Source organism: Mixophyes fleayi, chromosome 1, assembly GCF_038048845.1.
Source record: "Mixophyes fleayi isolate aMixFle1 chromosome 1, aMixFle1.hap1, whole genome shotgun sequence".
In the NCBI taxonomy this organism is placed as follows: Eukaryota; Metazoa; Chordata; class Amphibia; order Anura; family Limnodynastidae; genus Mixophyes; species Mixophyes fleayi.
This window is the reverse complement of record NC_134402.1, coordinates 28,793,917-28,820,786: the sequence shown is the minus strand read 5'-3', so window position 1 is coordinate 28,820,786 and position 26,870 is coordinate 28,793,917. Positions and strand designations below refer to the sequence as shown.

Below are 26,870 nucleotides of genomic sequence, written 5' to 3'. Positions count from 1 at the left end.
CTGTGTTTTTGGCTGTCCTGTTAAGATCCCACTATGACACCACTTTCATCATCATCACCATTTATTTATATAGCGCCACTAATTCCGCAGCGCTGTACAGAGAACTCACTCACATCAGTCCCTGCCCCATTGGAGCTTACAGTCTAAATTCCCTAACACAGACAGACAGACTAGGGTCAATTTTGATAGCAGCCAATTAACCTACTAGTAAGTTTTTGGAGTGTGGGAGGAAACCGGAGCACCCGGAGGAAACTCCACACAGATAAGGCCATGGACGGGAATTGAACTCATGACCCCAGTGCTGTAAGGCAGAAGTGCTAATCACTGAGCAACCGTGCTGCCCACTTGCAGAAATCACCAAATAAGAGACTCCCCAATCCAGGTTTCTAAAGCAGTAGCTGTTTTATTTCAGCATAAAACAACATAAATTGCATAACATAAACAGTACAGATTCCACAGTTTCCTGACAAGCTAACTATGGCCAAAATCCCTGCCTATTGTCCGGCCGCTTGTCAGCATGGAAGCCCCGCCCACCAGTTCCCACAATCCTTTTATACATATACACACACAACAGCAATCACACCCATGTTGTGCACCTGTGTGTCTGTGTGCTGTGGGAAAGACCAAGTGGGAATTTAACCCTGTCTGCAGGCTATACCTGCAAACTCTCTGGAATTTTACCTTTCCCCGTGCAGGAAAGGTCTGGCAAATGGCAAATAACCCTCTTTGCCACAGTATATATATATATATATATATATATATATATATATATATATATATATATACATATACAGTGGTTGAAGTGGAAATTTTGAATCAGTGGTATTAAAAATGTAATGGGAATGTAGGTGAATGGAATTTTACATTTTTACGATGAAGGCAACAGAGGAAGTGGCGGTATGACATACCACCATGTATACCCCCACTGCATATATATATATATATACACACGCACACACTGTGAGCCTACAATTAGATAATCATAAGGATGATTTTAGAAGTTTATTAGTGTGATAAGATATGTTTAAGTAGCCAGTTTACTATAGAAATAGAAACATTAGTTAACATCGGTTCTAGAACCAATATTTAGGACTAAACAATGTTTTGTAACCACTGTTTAAAACATCAGTACAACCAATGTTTCTTTGATGTCCCATCCCTAATAAGAAGTATGGAGTCCCACACAACGCCGGTGCTAGGGTCCTTGGCGCCCTAGGCACAGTGTGAAAATCGCCGCCCCCCCCCCCTTTAAAAATCGCTGCCCCCCCCCCTTAAAAATCGCCGCTGCGCTTCCCTCCCCACCCCTCCCCATGTCTTTCTTTAACTTACCTGCATGAAGCTGCTCCTCTCTGCTCTGTCTTCTCCCCTCCACTCACAGACACTGTCGGGCCGTGATGATGACATCATCACGGCCTGTCGCTGTTACGAAACATTTATTTTAATAAATAAATATTCTAACAATACTGCGTGAATATGCTTTATTCTAAGAAAAAAAAATTTATTTAAATATTTTTGTTCTGGTGACACCATCTAGAGAACAGGACACTTAATGCCGGCGGTAACCCCTTGATAGACATGTCCTGTTATTGCAGTGCCCTGTTGATGGTGACGATAGGGCGATTTGCTCTTTGATAAATAGATCCCTGTATACTGAGTGGATTTAAAATACCAGTTTACTTCTTTCATTTGCAGCAAAGTCAGTGGGAACAACTGATCAGGAATCTGGTTCTCTACAGTCATGGTCAAAAGTTTTGAGAATGCCACAAGTATTGGTTTTCACAAAGTTTGCTGCTTCAGTGCTTTTAGACCTTTCTGTCAGATGTTGCTATGGTATACTGCAGTAAACTTACAAGCATTTCATAAGTGTCAAAGGCTTTTATTGACAATTACATTAAGTTTATGCAAAGAGTCAATATTTGCAGTTTTGACCCTTCTTTTTGAAGACCTCTGCAATTCACCCTGACATGCTGTCAATCAACTTCTGGGCCACATACTGACTGACGGCCGCCCATTCTTGTTTAATCAATGCTTGGAGTTTGTCAGAATTTGTGGGTTTATGTTTGTCCACCCGCCTCTAGAGGATTGACCACAAGTTCTCAATGGGATTAAGGTCTGGTGAGTTTCCTGGCCATTGACCCAAAATTTCGATGTTTTGATCCCCGAGCCACTTAGCTATCATTTTTGCCTTATGGCAAGGTGCTCCATCATGCTGGAAAAGGCATTGTTCATCACCAAACTGTTCTTGGATGTTAGGGAGAAGTTGATCTTGGAGGATGTTTTGGTACCATTCTTTATTCATGGCTGTGTTCTTAGGCAAAATTGAGTTGAGTTGTGAATTGTGAGTGAGCCCAGTCCCTTGGCTGAGAAGCAACCTCACACATTAATGGTCTCAAGATGCTTTACTTACATGACAAAGGACTCACCTTTCCTTCTCCAGACACACATTTTTCCAGATGTCCCCAACAATTTGAAAGGAGATTCATCAGACAAATGACTTTACCCCAGTCCTCAGCAGTCCAATCCCTGTACCTTTTGCAGAATATCTCACTGTGTGTGCAGATGCACTCACACCTGCCTGCTGCCATTCCTGAGCAAGCTCTGCACTGGTGGTGCCCCGATCCCGCAGCTGAATCAACTTTAGGAGACAGTCCTGGTGCTTGCTGGACGTTCTTGGCTGCCCTGAAGTCTTCTTCACAACTATTAAACCTCTTTGCTTGAAGTTCTTGATGATCCGATAAATGGTTGATTTAGGTGCAATCTTACTAGCAGCAAAATCCTTGCCTGTGAAGCCCTTTTTGTTCAAAGCAATGATGACTGCACGTATTTCCTTGCAGGTACCCATGGTTAACAGAGGAAGAACAATGATTTCAAGCACCATCCTCCTTTTAAAGCTTCCAGCCTGTTATTCTAACTCAGCCTGACAGAGTGATCTCCAGCCTTGTCTTCGTCGACACTCTCACCTGTGTTAATGAGAGAATCACAGACCTGATGTCAGCTGGTCTTTTTGTGGCAGGGCTGAAATGCAGTGGAAATGTTGTTTTTGGGATAAAGTTCATTGTCATGGCAAAGAAGGACTTTGAAATTAATTGCAATTCATCTGATCAATCTCTTCATGACATTCTGGAGTATATGCAAATTGCCATCATAAAAACTGAGACAGCAGACTTTGTGAGAAATAATATTTGTGTCATTCTCAAAACTTTTGCCAATGACTGCACACACAATCGTCGATAAGAAGAGAATTTAGATGTAGGCATAACGTTCGATATATATAAAGTTAAACGTCATATGATTGCAACAAAGCTATTCAAGTTCAAATCCAAATTAAAAAAAGCTGCTGGATTTTCAATTACCCTTTCAAACTGAATATAACTCATATTGCAGAAGATAGCCTGCAGGCTTTGGGCGATTCCTAAATAACACACAATTTACTTCCTGAAATATGTTGTGTCTACGTTGCTGGTCATTCCTTTGCCAGGAAACACATCTGAATCCTTGCTTACCCATGACATCACCATAGCTCAGATCCCTGTTAGACACTGATGATAACCTTTACAGATGGAGACAAATGACGGATCCGCAACGTTTTGTCTGTCAGCTATTTCAGTGGTTCCCAAACTTTTACAGTTTGCGCACCCTTAGAGTCTCCATAATTTTTTCAAGGCACCCCTCCAAAATAATTACCGAGCAGTCCCGTTTTTTAAGTATTTGAGTCAAAATAAAGTAATAAGTGTTTAGGTCAGGACAGAAATACTTAGTAAGTTGTTTGCAAAAATAATATACATAAATCCAAGGAAAAAGAATATTTTATATATATTTTTTTCAATTATATTTCTGTCAAAGAATAATTTACAGCTAATATTAAGAAGAATAAGATCAAACAAAATAAAACAACAACATGTATAAAAATCATCACACTGTGCCCCTTCATTCACACACACTGTGCCCCTCTTCATCCACACACACTGTCTGCCCCTCTTCACCCACACACAGTCTGCCCCTCTTTATCTACACACTGTCTGCCCCTCTTCATCCTCACTGTCTGCCCCTCTTTATCCTCACTGTCTGCCCCTCTTCATCCTCACTGTCTGCCCCTCTTCATCCACACACTGTCTGCCCCTCTTCATCCTCACTGTCTGCCCCTCTTCATCCTCACTGTCTGCCCCTCTTCATGCACATACTGTCTGCCCCTCTTCATCCACACACTGTCTGCCCCTCTTCATCCTCACTGTCTGCCCCTCTTCATCCTCACTGTCTGCCCCTCTTCATCCACATACTGTCTGCCCCTCTTCATCAACACACTTTCTGCCCCTCTTCATCCTCACTGTCTGCCCCTCTTCATCCTCACTGTCTGCCCCTCTTCATCCACACACTGTCTGCCCCTCTTCATCCTCACTGTCTGCCCCTCTTCATCCTCACTGTCTGCCCCTCTTCATGCACATACTGTCTGCCCCTCTTCATCCACACACTGTCTGCCCCTCTTCATCCTCACTGTCTGCCCCTCTTCATCCTCACTGTCTGCCCCTCTTCATCCACATACTGTCTGCCCCTCTTCATCAACACACTTTCTGCCCCTCTTCATCCTCACTGTCTGCCCCTCTTCATCCTCACTGTCTGCCCCTCTTCATCCACACACTCTGCCCCTCTTCATCCTCACTGTCTGCCCCTCTCCATCCACATACTGTCTGCCCCTCTTCATCCACATACTGTCTGCCCCTCTTCATCAACACACTGTCTGCCCCTCTTCATCCTCACTGTCTGCCCCTCTCCATCCACATACTGTCTGCCCCTCTTCATCCACACACTGTCTGCCCCTCTTCATCCTCACTGTCTGCCCCTCTTCATCCACACACTCTGCCCCTCTTCATCCTCACTGTCTGCCCCTCTCCATCCACATACTGTCTGCCCCTCTTCATCCACATACTGTCTGCCCCTCTTCATCAACACACTGTCTGCCCCTCTTCATCCTCACTGTCTGCCCCTCTCCATCCACATACTGTCTGCCCCTCTTCATCCACACACTGTCTGCCCCTCTTCATCCTCACTGTCTGCCCCTCTCCATCCACATACTGTCTGCCCCTCTTCATCCACACACTGTCTGCCCCTCTTCATCCTCACTGTCTGCCCCTCTCCATCCACATACTGTCTGCCCCTCTTAATCCTCACTGTCTGCCCCTCTTCATCCTCACTCTTTGCCCCTCTTCGTCCACACACTGTCTGCCCCTCTTAATCCTCACTGTCTGCCCCTCTTCATCCTCACTCTTTGCCCCTCTCCATCCACACACTGTCTGCCCCTCTTCATCCTCACTGGCTGCTCCTCTTCGTCCACACACTGTCTCCCCCTCTTCGTCCACACACTGTCTGCCTCTCTTCATCCACACACTGTCTGCCCCTCTTCATGCTCACTGTCTGTCCCTCTTAATCCACACACACTGTCTGCCCCTCTTCATCCACACACTGACTGCCCCTCTTCATCCACACACTGTCTGCCTCTCTTCATCCTCACACTGTCTGCCCCTCTTCATCCTCACTGTGTGCCCCTCTTCATTCACACACACTGTCTGCCCCTCTTCATCCTCACTGTCTACCCCTCTTCATCCTCACACTGTCTGCCCCTCTTCATCCTCACTGCCTGCCCCTCTTCATCCACACACTGTCTGCCCCTCTTCATCCTCACTGTCTGCCCCTCTTCATCCACACACTGTCTGCCCCTCTTCATCCACACACTGTCTGCCCCTCTTCATCCTCACACTGTCTGCCCCTCTTCATCCTCACTGTCTGCCCCTCTTCATCCACACACTGTCTGCCCCTCTTCATCCACACACTGTCTGCCCCTCTTCATCCTCACTGTCTGCCCCTCTTCATCCACACACTGTCTGCCCCTCTTCATCCACACACTGTCTGCCCCTCTTCATCCTCACTGTCTGCCCCTCTTCATCCACACACTGTCTGCCCCTCTTCATCCATACAGTCTGCCCCTCTTCATCCACACACTGTCTGCCCCTCTTCATCCACACACTGTCTGCCCCTCTTCATCCTCACTGTCTGCCCCTCTTCATTCACACACTGTCTGCCCCTCTTCATCCACACACTGTCTGCCCCTCTTCATCCTCACTGTCTGCCCCTCTTCATTCACACACTGTCTGCCCCTCTTCATCCACACACTGTCTGCCCCTCTTCATCCTCACTGTCTGCCCCTCTTCATGCACATACTGTCTGCCCCTCTTCATCCACACACTGTCTGCCCCTCTTCATCCTCACTGTCTGCCCCTCTTCATCCTCACTGTCTGCCCCTCTTCATCCACATACTGTCTGCCCCTCTTCATCAACACACTTTCTGCCCCTCTTCATCCTCACTGTCTGCCCCTCTTCATCCTCACTGTCTGCCCCTCTTCATCCACACACTCTGCCCCTCTTCATCCTCACTGTCTGCCCCTCTCCATCCACATACTGTCTGCCCCTCTTCATCCACATACTGTCTGCCCCTCTTCATCAACACACTGTCTGCCCCTCTTCATCCTCACTGTCTGCCCCTCTCCATCCACATACTGTCTGCCCCTCTTCATCCACACACTGTCTGCCCCTCTTCATCCTCACTGTCTGCCCCTCTTCATCCACACACTCTGCCCCTCTTCATCCTCACTGTCTGCCCCTCTCCATCCACATACTGTCTGCCCCTCTTCATCCACATACTGTCTGCCCCTCTTCATCAACACACTGTCTGCCCCTCTTCATCCTCACTGTCTGCCCCTCTCCATCCACATACTGTCTGCCCCTCTTCATCCACACACTGTCTGCCCCTCTTCATCCTCACTGTCTGCCCCTCTCCATCCACATACTGTCTGCCCCTCTTCATCCACACACTGTCTGCCCCTCTTCATCCTCACTGTCTGCCCCTCTCCATCCACATACTGTCTGCCCCTCTTAATCCTCACTGTCTGCCCCTCTTCATCCTCACTCTTTGCCCCTCTTCGTCCACACACTGTCTGCCCCTCTTAATCCTCACTGTCTGCCCCTCTTCATCCTCACTCTTTGCCCCTCTCCATCCACACACTGTCTGCCCCTCTTCATCCTCACTGGCTGCTCCTCTTCGTCCACACACTGTCTCCCCCTCTTCGTCCACACACTGTCTGCCTCTCTTCATCCACACACTGTCTGCCCCTCTTCATGCTCACTGTCTGTCCCTCTTAATCCACACACACTGTCTGCCCCTCTTCATCCACACACTGACTGCCCCTCTTCATCCACACACTGTCTGCCTCTCTTCATCCTCACACTGTCTGCCCCTCTTCATCCTCACTGTGTGCCCCTCTTCATTCACACACACTGTCTGCCCCTCTTCATCCTCACTGTCTACCCCTCTTCATCCTCACACTGTCTGCCCCTCTTCATCCTCACTGCCTGCCCCTCTTCATCCACACACTGTCTGCCCCTCTTCATCCTCACTGTCTGCCCCTCTTCATCCACACACTGTCTGCCCCTCTTCATCCACACACTGTCTGCCCCTCTTCATCCTCACACTGTCTGCCCCTCTTCATCCTCACTGTCTGCCCCTCTTCATCCACACACTGTCTGCCCCTCTTCATCCTCACTGTCTGCCCCTCTTCATCCACACACTGTCTGCCCCTCTTCATCCACACACTGTCTGCCCCTCTTCATCCTCACTGTCTGCCCCTCTTCATCCACACACTGTCTGCCCCTCTTCATCCATACAGTCTGCCCCTCTTCATCCACACACTGTCTGCCCCTCTTCATCCACACACTGTCTGCCCCTCTTCATCCTCACTGTCTGCCCCTCTTCATTCACACACTGTCTACCCCTCTTCATCCACACACTGTCTGCCCCTCTTCATCCTCACTGTCTGCCCCTCTTCATTCACACACTGTCTGCCCCTCTTCATCCACACACTGTCTGCCCCTCTTCATCCTCACTGTCTGCCCCTCTTCATCCACACACTGTCTGCCCCTCTTCATCCACACACTGTCTGCCCCTCTTCATCCACACACTGTCTGCCCCTCTTCATCCACACACTGTCTGCCCCTCTTTATCCTCACTGTCTGCCCCTCTTCATTCACACACTGTCTGCCCCTCTTCATCCTCACTGTCTGCCCCTCTTCATCCTCACTGTCTACCCCTTTTAATCCTCATTCTGCCCCCTCCTTCATTCACATTCCCCTCCATTTCTTTACTTACCATACTTGGCCTCCTTTCTTCTATTTCTTCTATCGTCTCTTCTATCTTCTTACCAATGTGGCGGCGCCCGGGACCCAGCATCCTCCTTTCTCCTTCTGCTTCTCACTGAATATGTCGGGCGTGATGACATCAGTGAGAAGTGAGGGAGGAGGATGCTGGGTCCCGGGAGCCACCGGATTGGTAAGTTGTTTTCTGGGGTTTTTTGTCCCCTGGCTGCGGCACCCCTGTGACAGCACCGTGGCACCCCAGGGAGCCGCGGCGCACACTTTGGGAGTTGCTGGGCTATATTGTACAGTGCTCACTCTCTACAGCCATCTGGTAAAAAGTCAATTAAGGGTTCAGGCTGCCCTAGGCTAATACGTTTGTAGCACCTTCCACGACAGGCTAATCCGGAGTAGGTAATGATTGCGTCCTTAAATTAAAGTCTGGCTTCCTTCACCCCCACTCACCCCATGTTCCCGTGTTTACGCAACTCTGCTCCACTTGGCTCTTAAAATAGTCACGGCAATCTTTGTCACTCATATTGTTTTCAATAAAATCAGAGCTTATAGCAGAATGGTGGGATGAACGAGCGCTACTGAGGGGGGAGATGTGGAGGAGGAGGAGGGGCAGTCTCGCCTTTGTCTGTCGCCATCCTAGCGTCTCCCACTTGCTTATCCTTAAGCATCGCCCAAGGGTGACTCACTGTGTTCAGCCTTTACCATGGGAATATGTCAAGGTTAAACCTTACTAACATTTTTCTTTTATGTTTTCCTGTTACTTTGGAGAACAACTTTTCTGTTATATTTTATAGTTAATTTCAGTTTATAACTCTCCCAGGGACAATTTTGCACCTCCAAACATGTTCCACCCCCCCTTCCCCCCCAACAGCCTTGTGTCCTATTATTATACAGTATATGAACATTTTGGTGTTATTTTTAATACTACACAATAAATGTTTTATTTTAGCTTAATTTTAGATGCATGGAATAACTATGGTTCCCATGTGTCCTGATTTTTCATTTAAAAATGATGGGGGCCCAAGTTATAACCTCACACTTTATTTAGTTGACTATTTTAAGTGGTGTCTGTATTTATACCATTAAATTGACTTTATGAAGCTTGTCAATCCATTGTATTCATGGTGGTCTATTTTAGCTTGAGATGTAATGTGTGAGTGATAATGCATAGAGAGGTGTTATATGTAGTAATATAATAATACCCCAAAATCTTATTTGCAAGTGAAATTCCCAAAAATATATCATTTTCCCAGTGATAATAGCAAACACTAGTAGTATTTCCCAGTAATGTGTCCAGCAGTAAAGTGTCAGGTATTATGCATAGTAGTAATATGCCCTGAAGTATTACTGTCCTGTAATATACCCAGCAGTAGCAGTAATGTATAATAATTTGCACACCAGTAGTAATAATGGACAGTACGATGTCGAGTAGTAGTGTTACCCACTAACATACATAGCAGTATAAGTAATATGCCAATCAGTACTCAGCCTCATGTCATCTTGTCTTCTGAGTATACATCAGCTGACTGCCCCAAAGGCGCTCACTGTCACACATGACCTGAGAGAGAATGGTTTCTGATTGGTTGCTACCAATGGTCAGTTAGAAGCCTGCAGGGTCTCAAGTTACAGGCACTACTAAGACCCCTTTGTGAAAATGAAAAGTACACAAGCACGGTACAAGTGCTGTTGTGTCTTGCATCTATTTTTATGCAGTTGTACCTGTTTGTACGGGTAAGCACATGAATTTGTGGGCACGTGCCCCCTGTTATGGGTGCAGTCCAAAGGGCCGGGAAATGAGCATGCCCCTTGAAATGTGCTTGGCAGACAAATAGGTGCACCTCTGAAAATAAGGCCGCATGGGTTCACATTTTTACCGGGTTTTGCAAATGACCCTACAGAGCGATGCCAGGCTGCTTACCTTCATACTCATCGCCATCATGCACAGGTTAAGTTTAAGCACTTAACACACATTCTTAGAGTGTAGGAAAACTCACTTTAAAGCTCATTGTACAAATATAATATGAACGAGTAGACCTGTACACACACTTTCTTTGCTTTGCGTCAATTTTGACAGCCCGAGCAGCAGTCAAAAGCAGTGGTGCAATAAAACATACATCCCAACAAGTATACATGCTAAATCAGGACAAAATAACCCCTGGTACATTTAACACAAAGTCTGCCCTGGTTCCAACCAACATGGCCATTTTAGGAAGCAACTCCGCCCCCATCCATGCAAGCTCCACCCCTTTCAAGGTTCAAGTTCAGTGAATCGGGACAGTTGGGGTTCATAGCGAATTGCGAAGTATATAATACACTATGCAGCTGGGAACTTTTTTGGATGTGTTAAGCATACTTGCCTACTCTCCCGGATTCGGGTAGGTCTCCCGGGAGAGCAAGAAGTCCTCCTGCATCCCGCTCACTTTGCGCCTCAATCGCGTCATTCTGACCCTGCCCCCCACAACAAAATGTCAATTTCGTTGCAAAATGAAAATGACACGATCGTAAAAAAAAATAAAAAATATGTTGTTTAGGAACAAGCTACAAACGCTCTCCTAAAAACCAGGACAAAGTATGGTTGTGTTTACACTTTAAACTAACGTCGTTTTTCAATTCCCATGTGTACGAGCCCCTAATAATAAATATGGAGAGTGGAGTAGAACATAGCTGGCTTCCTGTACATATGCTTATAGAAGCCTAATTAGACACATTACAAGACTCTCTTGACTTTTGATTCTCGCAGTGAAACAAGCATTTACCTAATTACTAATTTTGTCTTTGAACACAAGTGAGTTAAGCATTCACTTCATGTATCTAAGAAATGATTTATTGTCTTTCGGAATAACTTGACACTATTAAACAAATGATTAGAATAATCAGTCTTCTACAGTATCCTAAATCCCTTTTTTATTTTCCAGTTTAAGTTCTAAGCACTGAAAGAAATCTGCTCAGTACCTAACCAGCAAAGTCAGTCACACACAGATATGCCATTATGCTTTAGAAATGCTCCTTTTATCTTCACTAAGTTCTATTTATATCACACATTGTAGGAATATTGCATAATTGCATAGCAGTAAACGACCCTTTTTATTTGCATATTAAGTCCTCTTTGTAAAGTACCATCATATGACTGTCTACATCAGGTTTTTGCAAACATTACAATCTGATTACAATGTGCTAGAAATGGATATAAGAAGAAAGGTTTTCTTTTATAATCTGCAGAACGCAGAAGAACAGTGTAGAGATCTCTTACATGGCACCATGTCACTTAAGTGGCGCAGGGGTGCGCAGGTTTCCTCCAAAGCACATGGGTTTGAGAAGCAAGACGGGAAGATGGCAGTGTTCATGAATGAAGAGACGTCACTGTGTGATGGAAGTAATGGGATGGAACGAGGGCGAATCTGGCTACGTACAGAGTAGGCGCATTGTAGCGTCTAGTTTTACCTAGATTACTGAACTGAGATAAAAGGGTGAAGAGGGTACAACACACACACATATAATGCAATGGGCACCCCAAAACTATCCAAACAGATAGATATGAGAAAGATAGATAGATAGATAGATATGAGATAGATAGATAAGAGATACATAGATAGATAGATAGATAGATAGATAGATAGATATAAGATAGATAGATAGAAGATACATAGATAGATAGATAGATAGATAGATAGATAGAAGATAGATAGATAGAAGATACATAGATAGATAGATAGATAGATAGATAGATAGATAGATAGATAGATAGATAGAGTCAGGATTTCCCAGGTATGACAACGGAGAGATTGTAAGTGGTTAAAGTGGCTTTATTAAGAACACAAATAATAATCCACCACGGATTGTGGCACAGATATACCGAAATGGAAAGACAGAGCAACAGTTCAATGGGATCAACAATATAGAAGACTTAACAGAACTTGGTAATGCAGACTGGAGATGACAACTTGGTAATGCAGACTGAAGCTGGCAACTTGGTAATGCAGACTGGAGCTGACAACTTGGTAATGCAGACTGGAACAAACAACTTGGTAATGCAGACTGGAACAAAGCACATGGAAATGCTCACAGGAGTGCCCTGAAGATCTGGCCCAGACTGTTTGAAGCAGGCAGGTTTATATAGGCCTCATGCAGGTGATACAACTCCCAGTGATCAAGGAAAATAACCAAAGTAGCACAGTGGCCCCTTTGGTGGGCAGTGGTACTACAAGTAGAATGCATAACAAATCCAATAGAGTCACTGCAGACAGCAGCTGCAGAATGCAAATAGTGACAGATAGATAGATAGATAGATATGAGATAGATAGATAGAAGATACATAGATAGATAGATAGACAGACAGACAGATAGATAGATAGATAGATATGACATAGATAGATAGATATGAGATACATAGATAGATATGACATAGATAGATAGATAGATATGACATAGATAGATATGCGATATATAGATAAATATGAGATAGATAGAAAGATAGATAGATAGATCTGAGATACATAGATAGATAGATAGATAGATATATAGATAGATAGACATGGGATAGATAAATAGATAGATAGATAGATAGATAGATAGATAGATAGATATGCGATATATATATAAATATGAGATAGAAAGATAGATAGATCTGAGATACATAGATAAATAGATAGATAGATAGATAGATAGATAGATAGATAGATAGATAGATAGATAGATAAATCCAGCGGGGCATAGATGAAAGGAGAAAGTTTAAACCATTAAATAAGTTTGTGACGTGCTATTCTTACAGAAGACACTCAAATGACGATCCTTCATCTAAACAGTATGGATTTTGTGTACCTAGCCAGTCAATCCAACTAATTTGCAACACAATACATTTAATTTTGCTACCTTTTAATGGTGGAACTAGGGTTTACAATTCCAGGTTTGTTACACTTGTGTGTATTGAACGTGTATTTTTACCTGCACAGGTGACAGACTCTCTTGTACTTTTACCCCTCCGATTGGAGAATAGAGGTGAATCTTTTATCACTATAGGGTGGATCATTCGCTAATTGTGGGTACTATTGTTTTATGGCTTGTTTAAATAGACCAGCATGTGTGGAGAATGCTGATTGGAGCCTTTTAAGAGAAATGCTTCTGTCATTAGAAGTAATGTGTCTTGACCTTATATATTGACTTTTTTGTTATCCTTTTATTAGTCCCGCAGGCCGGCAACTATCAGCTATTAACAAGTGGTTGCGGTTTGTAGGTTTGGGGTATAAACCTGTACTAAGGCTACTCATGTCATGCTCAATATCTATATCCAGACAATATAATAACTTAGAGTGTAATCCAATGTAAAGTGTATGGAGTTATGAGCAGTATTAAACCTCTGAGCTGAGAGAGACTGAGGGGTAGATTTACTAAACCTTCTAAAAAGGAAAGCTTTAGTTAATAGCAACCAATCAGATTGTACTAGATAAATGATAACTGGAATCTGATTGGTTACTATGAGCAACAACTTCACTCTTCCTTTTTAGAAGCTTTAGTAAATCTGCCCAAGTGTCATCCTATACTTTTATACACAGTAAAGGTAATATAACAGTATAATAAAAAAAATATATAAAGTAATTTACAAAACTGCAATAAATAGAGTAATAGCAAAAAACCTATTAAATCAATGAAAACTCAGACAAAAAACTGAAAAAGTGCAATGAGCTATATACATTTAAGAACATTTTCCCTCAAGGAATCTTACACATTGCACTTTTTATTTATTTCATTTAGTTTTCATTCATTTATTGGGCTAAACATTTTTATATTATTAACTTATTACCTTATATATTTATTATTAGTTTTTTTTATTGTATTATACTGTATTATCTTTAGTTATCAATCTCTGAATGTATTGCACAAATTAATTTACTACGTTATTCAATGTAATTCATTAATCACCTAACTCACTATGTATTAGTAAATGTTACCATTGTTTATGGTGTTATTATTTGTTTATTATGTTCTGGGAGATGCCCTGGATAACCCACATATCTGTCAGCTCCCCGTTTCCATCGTCCTGTATTCTCTAGTGATGTTGCACCATCCCTGCCCCTTGTTTAATTAAGATAGAAGATTAAATATTCCTATAAGTAAGTTAGATAAGCAGTTAGAGGGTCAAAACCTGCGCACTATTATGTGATATAATTATATCCTTCATTTTAGTAAATTCTGTGGGTCCAGCTCGTCCTTCCCAGAACCTACAAATGGGGAGGGGGGATAGAGATTTATATTTTATCATAATGGGCTTAGGGGGACTAGTTGGTGTGGAAGTAAAAGTGTATTTATTTGCATATATCTGTACTGTTCACCGTGAGGAGCACTGCTGTTAAACATTTCCCTCATCCAGAGATCTGAGATCCATTAAACACTTTGTTCCTTCCACCAGCTAAATAAATTGTTATTGCATGCAGTAAGAAAACCTGGGATTGCCACAATGATTATATCTGAGAATCTGGCGGAACATAAATGGAACTTACGTTTATATCTGTTCCAGATAGAGATGGAAAACTGAACCGTCCTGTTACCAAGAGCTATAGGGCGCCCATGGGGGGTCGGGCTCCTCATCAGCGCATACGGCGCGGCCGGGGAAACAGACTGGGACTGGAAATGGACCCGCGGAATACTAGTAGGTGGAATATTCCTAGATCCAAGCTGATCATGTGTGCAGGTACAACCAGAGCTTTGGATAAAAGAGCCCCTCTGTTGCCACAGTGATGCGTAGCGGCTCCTGAGATCTTAGGGTCCCTGCTTCTCCAAATAGATTCCATTAAATGTGTTTGGAAAGCATCTAATGCAGCTTTGTGGACTAATACAGACAAAAATCTAAAACAGCATAGCAGTTTTGAAAGGATAACCATCTTTACTGTGGCTATGCAACCAACCAATAAAATGTGGTCGGTTGCAGAGCCACAACATTAATGGATAATTATGGGTATACAGTGATGCTTACTCATGGGAAAGGAGGAGAAACAGTGTATTTCTAATATTTCATTGTGTTTAACCCACCTGTATCAGGGCCCTACTACGCTGTATATTTGATACCACAGTACAATTTAGAACCCCTGGGAGTAATCAGGATTAGTGGCTATGGATGTATATGACTAAACATGGCACACATAACATAGCATGGAGGAACATTTATTTATTTATTACATGTTATAGTAAATGTGTGTCTCCACATTCCATTTTAAAATGATGTTATTCCTACATATGAGTTTGAGTAATACAAGTCAGTCAGAATATAGTGGGGTAGAAACATCAAATTCTATTAAGAAAAAGTGGAGATGTTGCCCATAGCAACCAATCAGATTCTAGCTATCATTTATCTAGTACACTCTAGATCATGATAGCTGCAATCTGATTGGTTGCTATGGGCAACACCTCCAATTTTCATTTTTAGAACATTTGATAAAGCTCCCCCAATGTGAGAACTGGAATTCAGCAGATTAGGCAAAAAAAATATTCAGAGCAGTCTTTCTAGGTCAGTAATAGTTTCTCTGGTTGTACTTGGTTCTGTATCCACTGTGACTGCTGAACACACTATATTATTATTGTTATTATTATTATTATTATTATTATTATTATAAACATTAGAACAGAGACTTATAGAAAGGGGCATATAAATCATAAAGAAAGTACATAAATACTGACTAATCACAATACGCATGGCTACCATAAAATGAAATTGGACTGTAGTTAGATCATATGTTATAGCTCTGTAAAACAATCTTCATAAAGTATGTTTGTAAAAAGCGAGTAATGAGCTTTAGATGAACACTCCACTTATATTTAATGAGATTGTTCATTTGCAACCCACATGGTAATAATCAGTCGCTCAACATGGAAAAAACTGCAGTTCAACTTTTTTCAGTAAGACTGATCAAATCTTCACTGCGCCCTTTGCTCAGGAATTGTAGACCCTGAGAAATTTGCTGGCTTGCTAGTTACAGTAGACCTCCGTTTTATTCATTAAATGCTCGTAGAAAGACTTGATTGTTACAAATTATTACACATACATTCTTCATGAAAATGCAATAAGGTCATACATGCCAACTTTTTAAATTTCTCCCCCAGGAGATGCAGGGAGAAGTCATGTGACAGGGAGTAGGAGGGGGCGTGGAGATTCATGGCATTGAATAGCGGGGCCGGGGCCTAATGACGGAATTAAGCCCCGCCCCCACCATTCAATGCCGTGAATGTTGGCGAATGCGGGAGGTATGCCTACTCTTCTGGGAGTCTTAGAGAACTCCCCGAAATTCGGGGCCTCCAGCGAGAGTGGGCAAGTATGAATAAAGTATGCAGTAAGTTCTAATTAAAAATTCCATACCCTTTCTGCTGTTATAAAAGGCTTACGGCTGATATCTTGACCTCCTTTTTCCTTTTTACCCTTATTTAACTATAACCTTAAATAACAACACGAAACCTAAGTGTGGCAAATTTAAATGATTTATTTAAATATGGTAGTGGAGAATAGAGCAGTTAGTCCGACGTCTGCCAGGCAAAACCCAACTGTCTTAGCATTAACCATTGGGAACTCATCAACTGGGGAACAACCAATAAAAGCCCTGGGTTCAAGTGGGGGACCAACCAATCACACCCCGGGCAACCAGTCACCATAAAAAAAGAAACTAAAGCCACACTATACAGCCAATAGTCACTGCCTGAGATTCTAGTTATCATTTATCTTGTACATTCTAAAGAATGCTAGAACCATCCCGATTTTTTACCATGATGAAACTACAAACAGCCAGATTTACTAAGCTGCTGTTTGAGAAACCTCCAGGAAAGCCACCAGAAAAAGAGGTGGCTGTGAGAGGTGAGATTCCTCAAACTGCATGCTGATAGAGCTACAGGGGCAAACACAGGATTTGTAGAGAGGGGTTTCCACGCCATATCTGACCATTATACATGGGGGCATGTCTATAATTTTAGACAGTGCTGGGCTGCTCTCCAACTCCTTCTATCTCCATCATATACACAGGGCAAGCCACCTCAAGCATACAGTGCCCTAGGCTGGGAGGGGGGTTTTCAGGCACCAGGAACCCCCCCCCCCACCACCATCTGGGTGCGCCCCTGAGCTATATTGCCATTCAGAACATAAGAAGAGGCACCATTGACATATAAATTATGGGGGTAAATTTTATTTTTCATTATATTAAGATGACACTTTTACTGTATTATGTTATGGGGGAAATGTAAATATATAATTTGTATTTTTATATTAATAATAATATTAACTGGATAATACTATTTGATTGTTAATGGGGATCAAATTATTTGTCCCCATAATATAATAATACAATAACATTTCCAACTTAATGGGGGCAAAAATTACCCCCATAAGTTAATTAGAAATTAATTTTGCACCTTAGTCAATAAATAATGATAGCCGACTATAAGTTATAACGCAACAATGCCTCCTTTTATGTTCTGAATGGCAAGATGGCTCAAACTGGGTGTTTTAGCTATCAAGCCAATCAGCAGCAGGTATCTTTTGGATGGCAGTTTTGATGGTGGTTTTGACCAAACCCGCCGGTGGTATAACTGTTTTCAATCCGCCGCACATCGCGTGGCATTTTACATCACACACTCAAATCATCCTATAGTAAACGCGGTGGTCTGGAGCACTAAACCGCCACCAAACACGATTTTTAGTAAATCTAACCCATGTGAGTCCAACAGTCTATCCAGCATTTCTGTAAAGGTGGAGACTGCAAAACACCAGCTCAGTTGTTCTTCTCTGCCCTTTCCACAGTGCTGGAAGAGTAAGAAGCTTCACCTTGAGCTGCAATTTATGATTTTGTTTTTGATGTTAACATTCCATAGTGGGTCAGTGAGAATTCCGTTTGTCATTCATAAAACGTGGGATCTTCTTGTGCATTTGGTTAGTACTGAAATATAAGGACAAGTGAAGAGACAAATCCTTAAAACCTGGGACTGTCCCTGGAAAGTAGGGACCGTTGGCACCTATATACGTCCTGTAACCCACGTGTTTAGTAGACCTCTGCATATGTAAAATACATAGATTATTGCAGTTTATTGGGAGCAAACAGTACTGTGAATAAAAGAAGAACACATCTTGTGGACACAGCATTTATATTGCTTTCTCATGAGATGTTATCATGCATAAATGACACAGACACTAATAGCCTATATATGTGCTGGCTAGCATTCTTTTCTCTATATCCCCCATCACTTTGTTATAGTACTGCAGAACCATAGATCTTGCTCAGCCTACATTGTTCCCATTCAATTTAATACTCAAATAGCAGAAAGTGTGAAGCAGATTTCAAATTAATGTACATGGCACAGATAGAACCTCGTGTCCTATGCCAATGGAAATATCAGTTTACAACTGTGTTCAATAACAGCTTGTGCTGGAGTTATTTCAGTAATATATGTGGTCTGCACATTTCAATGCTATTAATATTCATGTGAAAATAACTGCTGTTTCTATGAGATTTCGGATATGTGAAAAAGTTGCATTAAAGTGAATCCTTTGCTTGAGCACAGCGGAGGCAGCCATGTTTTGTGCTAACCAATATTCATGAGATCGTAGCCAATGAATGAACTAATAACTAGAGAGATCACCAAGTCACATCTAACCGTTCTTGATCTGTAAACGCACTGTGGTGATTCATTACTGCTCAGCACATTAATGTAGGCACTCACGCGTTTTTGATTTACATTGCACAGTAAGGGGCGTGAGTCAGGGTTGAAGGGAAAGATGCCTCATTTGCATATGAGCAAAGATGTGTCCGCACACTTGTATTTTCACATTTGTGTTTTGAGTTGCACACATCTTATCATACATACAGACTTTCATGTAGCATGTAGATGCATCCAGAGCAAAGATGCAACAATCTTCATCATCAGCTCCTGACTTAATGTAAGTGCAGAATTTGCATCTGCTTTAGATTCACTTCTTATACACTGAGCATTATGCCACTTAAACTTTATAAAATCTTGTTCAGCTCACATTGCCCCCAGCGCATCCTCTCCCCACCAACGTTTCCAAGAGGAAGAGGGAGTCAGGTAAAAAGAACTCAGCTCTTGGCTTCCTTGGATGGCTCAGTCGTGGTGGATTATGGTGGGGGCACCTGAGGCATCCGGCTGTGTCCCACAACTCCCGACCCATCCACGTATCCTTGATCACATCTGAGCCGGATTATAGGCAGAGTAAATTAATTTCAAGTCAAGAGAAAGGGAAAGTCCCTAGTGCACACTAGGATCCTATAGGACCTCATGGCTGATTGAATCTCTCCCAAAATGATTAGAATTTGTGCTTGTCTAATATAGGTGAGATAAAGCTTTTTATGGCAATATCCCTCATTACAAAGCATTGTTAGGAGATTTTCTTTATCTGTGAATCACACTCGCTCTCCAGGTGGATCATATAATTCTCACCAGTGGACAAATATAAAAACCAACACAATAGTGCACACTGTGCGATTAAAAGCAGCGTGAATTTGAATGTGATAATTATTCTCACCTTGCTAAGGTGAACATAGATTTTTCTTTGTCTTATTAAGTGATCTTCGATATAGATGCTCCTCCAGCGTACATCCCAAAAAAACAAAATCGCATATAATGCTCTCTGTGCACTACAATTATGGACATGGGAATTAATATTAATTCACTCACCCTTTAACTGGGTGGGATTAAGATTTTCCATAGCCCATTGGAGGAGATCCAATGCAGGGCCGTAACTAGGGCTGTGCGACAGGGGTGACCGCCCAGGGCGCAACGCTGAAGGGGGCGCAATTTAGGAATATTTTAGGTGCACTTGGTTAAAATTGAGAGCTAACGGGGCGGCATTTGTCTTACTCGCCCCTGGCGTTAGAATTCTAAGATACGGCTCTGATCCAATGACCATGCTTCAGTTAGGCAAAACTATTATTATTAACACAGTGGTGTCACACCTATAACATTCCCCAAGATTATGGAAAAAGAACGATATGTGTGACTCTATTACATATAATTTACCTATGCTATCACAGGCTATGAGTGCGCTGTTTCCTGTCCTGCGCTGAGCTTGACCTCCAGTTTGATTTCAAGGGGGTCGTGTGCACTAGCTACCGGTAAGGGGGTCAGTATTATATACTAGACACCAGGGGGTAAATGTATCAAGCTGAGAGTTTTCCGGCGGGTTTGAAAAGTGGAGATGTTGCCTATAGCAACCAATCAGATTCTAGCTATCATTTTGTAGAATGTACTAAATAAATGACAGCTAGAATCTGATTGTATTTTCAAACTCACCAGAAAACTCTCAGCTTGATACATTTACCCCCATTATTTTTTGGGCCTTAACTCAGATTTCTATTTTATCCTTTCAGATGTTTTCCATATGCCAGAAAGTTTGCATTTGATCTCTTGGTTTTTCTGTCTTGTCAATTGTTTTATATCATACCTGTGAATGTCGCTCTTTATGTTATTGAAATAACTTGGCTATTGTTATGTGGGTGGACATAAAGGGGCTCTTGACAAATTTGAATACTTTTGGAATGCAATAGTTACAACTGTTATTATATACTTTGCATCGATCTTTGTTAATATTTGAAACGGCAGTAATTATAAAATGAGTATTAAGCCACTCTGACCATGTTAATGTTTGCTTAGTTCACAAAATCGCATATTGTACTAACTGGTCACATATGGACAGACTAGATTGGTCAGTCACCGCACCATGTAGCTCCACTGGCACATATTAAAATCCAATCCAGTTGGATTCATATGGTAGGTCAGGGTGGGTTGGTGAGCTCACGACCGCCACTGGCACCTGTGGGAGGACATTAGCCAACCTAGAAGGAAAGGACGATGCCGGAGGTCAATTTGATCCAGTTACTGCACAGAGTCTGGACAACTGGATCTGTGCAATTTGGTCACGTGCGGTCAGCTTAAAGAGATTTCCTGTGGCAGAAGCCAGAACTTTTTTTTTTTATAGTAATGTAGCTATTGCTCATGTATGTACAAAATATATGTATATAAATATATATATTTATATAGTGATACCAATGTATGCAGCAAAATGACAATGCATGGATAAGCGCCGCATGCCATGTGCTACGGTAACATGGAAATAGGATCCCCTATTACCAAGAGCTTACATTGCAAACAGTTCCACAGAATCTTAGAGTATCACCAACTTACAGAATACTATCTCTGCATAGTAGAGCTTCATGATTTGGTAATATCAGTAAATGTAAATGTAAACCACACAAACATGCAAAGGGTCACAAAGGTAAAAAAAAATATCATCAAAGCATGTATCGTCTGCACTATTTCTCTTAGTTCACCAGTTACAAAACTTCCATTATGTTTCATCTGTATGCAGGTACGCCCATAAGAATTGAGGTTCCCCCTGACAATTTTTGACCCTGGGCCCACCTCCCCTGGATAGATGAGCTTTAAATTTGTCTGATTGTAATAAAATTAAGTTAAGAACAATCATTGTATTGTGTTTTGGGAAGTGTAACGAGAACAACTGTTGTCTTCATAATATAAGTTCTTGCAATGATAGCCAGGGCCCACCTGAGGTCATGGGCCCGCCATCTTGTGTCCCCCTGTTTTCCCCTTGTAGGTGGCCCTGACTCCGCAAACCACCTCTTCAGCCACAATACTCTATGTTCTCTCCGCGTTAACGTAGGTTTCATCAAATAGCTCTAGTGCCCTGTCACTGTCCAGTAGGAGGGAATTAGGTTATAATACTAATTGACCATGAATTACATTATTTAGACAACATTTTGGTTCCACCCGGGTATTGATGAAATGTGCCCTCAGTTTGCACTGAAACAGTGATATGATAAACTTATTTTTCTTTACAAACTGTATATTATATTTATTTGTTGGTGCATCACTAATCCTTATAAGCCTAAGTTGAATTCATGCAGGAAAAAAATGTTTGTTTAAAAGTACTTTAGTTTACTTTAGCTTGCCATGTAAGGTGAATAATTACATATTGCCAAGACCTCTAGAAGATCTTAGGACAATGTGTTTTGCATCAGATTCTAATTCCAACAATAGCTGCATTGTCCTGGGATCAGGTATACGCCAGGACTGGTCACACTAGGAAACGAAGGAAACTTTCACAATCTGAAACAGAAAACAAAGCCACAATTATTGCAAATGATTTACAATTTCAAATGATTTACTTAATGACAAATGCCCAGCGCAGACTATAATATCATATGATTTATTGTGAGCAGTCAGATTACGCCACAAAGTTACAGACCAGGAGAAGCACAGGAATTTGACATTTCAGCTTCACCTTTCAATAAAATATTTATATGCTATATATATATATATATGCTGCGGATAAAACTCGCAAATCACACTGCCCTACAATCAGTAAGTCTGGTCCAGAGGGGGGATCCTGGGCATTTGTAATCCCCCTTGTACTTGTCAGTACAATCTTATCATTATTTGAAAGCTGTGCTTCCAACTTGATATATGTATTGTGATGATGCAACCTACAATACAACCTAGCAACAATACATAGGGCCTAATTTAGAGATCTAAGGAAGCACCTGAAACTTTTTTTTTTATACACATGGAACTTAGTTGGTTTTTACTTGTAATTGTTACATGCGGCTCATGGTCTGGAGGTCTGGAGCAACATGGGTGTTTTAGCTGTGGGTACTTATATTGTATATCCAGTTCTGATATCTTATCAGGTGAATCAATCCCAACTGAGCCAACTAGTTTGCTAAGCTTTGAAGGGAAGGACATAATTAAAGTCCACATAACTTTAAATAAAAACATTCATATGCCTGAATTGATACCACCCCACAAGCTCGTTGCCTAGGTGTAATCCTTTATTCACAACTGTCGTTTATTCCCCACATCAATTCTATATCCTAATCATGTTACATAAACCTTAAGAACATTTCCAGAATACGCACATATCTGACACAAGACACCGCAAAAACATTAATTCATGCACTCATCATCTCCCGCATCGACTATTGCAATTCCCTCCTTACTGGTCTTCCCAAAGTCAGACTTGAACCCCTACAATCTATTTTGCACGCAGCAGCCAGTTTGATTTTTCTTACAAACCGTTATTCCTCTGCTGAGCCACTCTGTCAGTCTCTACATTGGCTGCCTGTATTTCAACGAATCCAATATAAAATTCTTCTACTAACATAAAAGACAATCAACAAAATTGCACCAACATACATCTCCTCACTTGTCTCAAACTATCTTCCTACTCGACACCTCCGTTCTGCACAAGATCTACGTCTCTCCTCCACTCTCATCACATCCTCCCATTCTCGGTTACAGGATTTTTTAAGGGGCTGCACCCACTTTGTGGAATTCCCTCCCACGCACAGTAAGACTTTCCTCTAGTCTTCAAACCTTCAAGTGTTCACTGAAAACCCACCTCTTCAGACAAGGTTATGATATTCCTCAACCACCATCTTAATTTCCATAGATTACCCTATTACCATCCTCTACACTGCTAACACAAGACAACAACCCTCTGACCAACATTGCAACACACACAGCCCACTCAATACTTTTACCTTTGCGTTCTAGCTTTTCCATTGTGCAATATGATGTAGCACATGCCCTTGTGTTTCAAACTCCCATTGTCCTATAGATTGTAAGCTTGCGAGCAGGGTTCTCTTACCTCTCTGTCTGTATGTATTACCCAGTATTGTCTTAATAATGTTTGTTCCCAATTGTAAAACGCTACGGAATTTGCTGGCGCTATATAAATAAATGTTGATGATGATGATTGCTATTCCCACCTAGATGTTTTTTTTCCAAATGCAAGTACCTTGTACCTTGAAGCTGATTTTTCTAAGTTGTCCTCCTATAACTTCTTCTTTTTGCAAATCGCATGAAGGAGACTGATATCTCTGGCACTATAAGACACCGGCAGCTGGAAGTCATTTGCATTTCAGCACTCAAGCTTGTTCTAGAGGAGAGTGTAACCTGATCTCTGAGTCAGAGCATGTCAATCAGGAATCTTCTCATTAGTTGGGGATTGCAGAGCAAGGGGGGGGGGGGATTGAGCTATCAATGTGCAGGCTGAAAAGAGGGGAATTACAAAGGCTCTCTGCTCACTTGTCTTGTGACTGTGGTTACCATGGTAGTCACATGGCACAAACTCTAAATCATGAATAGCATCTTGAAGAAGAAAAGTTAAGGAAAAGAAATGCAAACAAAATGACTCATACAGGCACATCATTTTTGCAGCTAACTTTTCTGCTTTATGGTAAAAAATAAGATTTTAAAGTGCTCTTGTCAACTGCAGACAGGGGAGGCTGCCATTTTCTGTAGAGAATTATTATTCAAGAGAATGTAGTCTACCAATACCAAAGTGTCTCAGTGATGTCATGGTTCTAAGTGACTCTGTAGGATGCAAGCTCATGAATATTGAATGAACTTGTTTCAAACCATCCTGTGTTGGCCAATAAAGTGTTGTTTGTCTCCTTGCAGCAACGTATGCTACCTTCCTAGTTAGCGGTCCCATAGAACTCGATTATATTGTACTGAGCATTAATATTTATCAACACTGTGGGCAAAGTGGAAATGGATATGAATAGAAATATATCAAAAAGTGTGTGTACAGGACTATCAGCATCGAAGCACATTTAATAGGCTTTAAGAATGCATGTTGAATTCCTAACAGAACAGTAAAAAGAAAACTAAACTAGAGTGGACAATAAATAAAGAAACACAATAGTAGCAAGCTAATGTTTATAATATAAAGATCCATGATATAGAGGTACTTACAGCTTGACACTCCAGGGTAGATGGCCTGATTGCCCTGTCCTACAGCATCTCCAGTCACTTCCATTTATATCAACACTCGCAAGACCGCTGTCATTATTGCAGATCTGCGACCCTGATGGCATAGTGCATTTATTCTCTGAACAGTCTTAAAGGGTCAATAGAACAGTCCATTTGGTAACAAGACATTGATAAACACAAGTACAATAGCAATAATGTTAACGCTTATGAACAGCCTATTAAATGTAGCCATTCATCCAAGAAGGCCACTTTGACCGTACCTCTAATAATGTTATACGGGTGGTCCCTGTGCACTTCATAGTATTTAAAATAAAAAGAGAAGTCTTAACATTATTGTTTTCTTGATCTCTAGGGTCCGGTAACCATGGTAACTGTGAGCTGTAGTAGGTTTCGTGCAAACAGCCATTTTGACCTCTTGAACATGTAATTTTCCTCCTTGCAACGCACATGGATAAAAAATATCATTGTTCAAACATAAGTTATTGAAATGACAAAAATTATATGGAAATGTTGTTATACTAGGCAGAGAATTGTTACAGTTCAGATACCTGTATCAATGCTGATTAGCGCTGGCAGACCAGAGGAGCGGAGTCCAATGGATTCCCCAGTGTTCACCAAGAACCGCGGCAAGGCGGGATGGGCTTAGCAGGTCGCTGCCCTCAGGACTGCCTCATTACATAACACTAGGTCTGAATCACAGGAGGAGGTCTCCAGAGAACTGAGGAACCCGCTGTAGAAAGGAGTCCGCAGGAGAGCAGCCGAACCGAAATGATGCATAAGAGGAGAGTTAGACACGCCAGGAACTGGTACACGGATATCAGGCAGAGAGTAGTCAGACAGGTGATACTGGTACACGGTTCAGGCATTGAAGGACACTAGGATGCACCTCAGATTTGGTCAGAGAGGCGATACTGGTACTCGTGGAGATCCAAAGGAAAGGTAACAACAGAGAACAACAGGGAGCCAGAGGTACAGCAGACTAGTTGCACTGACACCAGGAAAGTGTCAGTGCAGATTTAAATATGAAGAGGTTTGAAACTCCCGCCCCAGATAGCCGATCATGTGATCGCATCGGATAACCGATCACAACACTGCAAGACCAATGCTGGAACGAATGACAGGTGAGTGTCCAATCAGAGTGATCTGAGCCACGCTAACCGGGAGTGGCACGAGCGGCACAGAGAAGCCAGCGAGGGAACATGGAAGGTAGTTTTGTTGCAAGAAACTGGCTTTTTTTGTAATAGTTTCTGAAAATAAAACTCATTTACAAATATATGAAGTTCAACTTTCAACTTTTTTTCCTAAAAATACAGCTTGGTTTAGTCACACCTCCCCACACTGAGAAATGCAGAATTAGATCAAAATACTCCCCACTCCATTCTGTCCAAATCCTGCCCCACCCTCCCCCAAATACCCACTTTTGCATAAAACTCCACCCATTTTTGTGCAAGCACCGCCCAATTTAAGGTTCGAAATTCTGGACTATCCAGACAGTTGGAAGTTACAGTTTATCTGCATTTGAGTTTTTAATTAATTAATCAGTGAAATGAGGGGACACTGGGTCTGTTGCTTGTATCACTTTTGCACATTTGAATATTACCATTGCACATGTGAAATGCTCCTGACATCTCGTGTTCCCCTATCAGTCTGCTTTGGTGGTACAGAGAGCCCCCCATTGATCCCCTGTCACCTCTGAGGACGTGGAAAATGTTTTGATTTTATTTTGTGCACCTTTCCACAAAACAAGGAACGCCCCTTAGATGCGACTTATTCATCCCTTTATCTAATTTAAATAATGTTGTTATTTTCGACTGTGGGAGCATATATAGGCACATTACAAGCATTCAAAATTCTTAGTAAATATCATAGGTACTCTCAAGTCAAAGATGTTTCAATCA

At 42.1% G+C, this 26,870-nt stretch overlaps 1 protein-coding gene across 6 annotated transcripts in view; it reads left to right on the top strand.

Moving 5' to 3' along the window:
* Positions 1-26,870, top strand: part of CTBP1 (C-terminal binding protein 1) — a 434,573-nt gene that overhangs the window by 215,929 nt on the left and 191,774 nt on the right. For 4 of the 6 annotated variants that reach the window (XM_075194126.1, XM_075194124.1, XM_075194125.1 and 1 more), the window contains exon 4: positions 14,705-14,836. The exons of the other annotated variants lie outside the window; for them this stretch is intronic. In XM_075194126.1, coding sequence (XP_075050227.1) covers positions 14,705-14,836 — 132 coding nt within the window. The remainder of the gene's footprint in view (positions 1-14,704; positions 14,837-26,870) is intronic. 6 annotated transcript variants of the gene reach the window in all.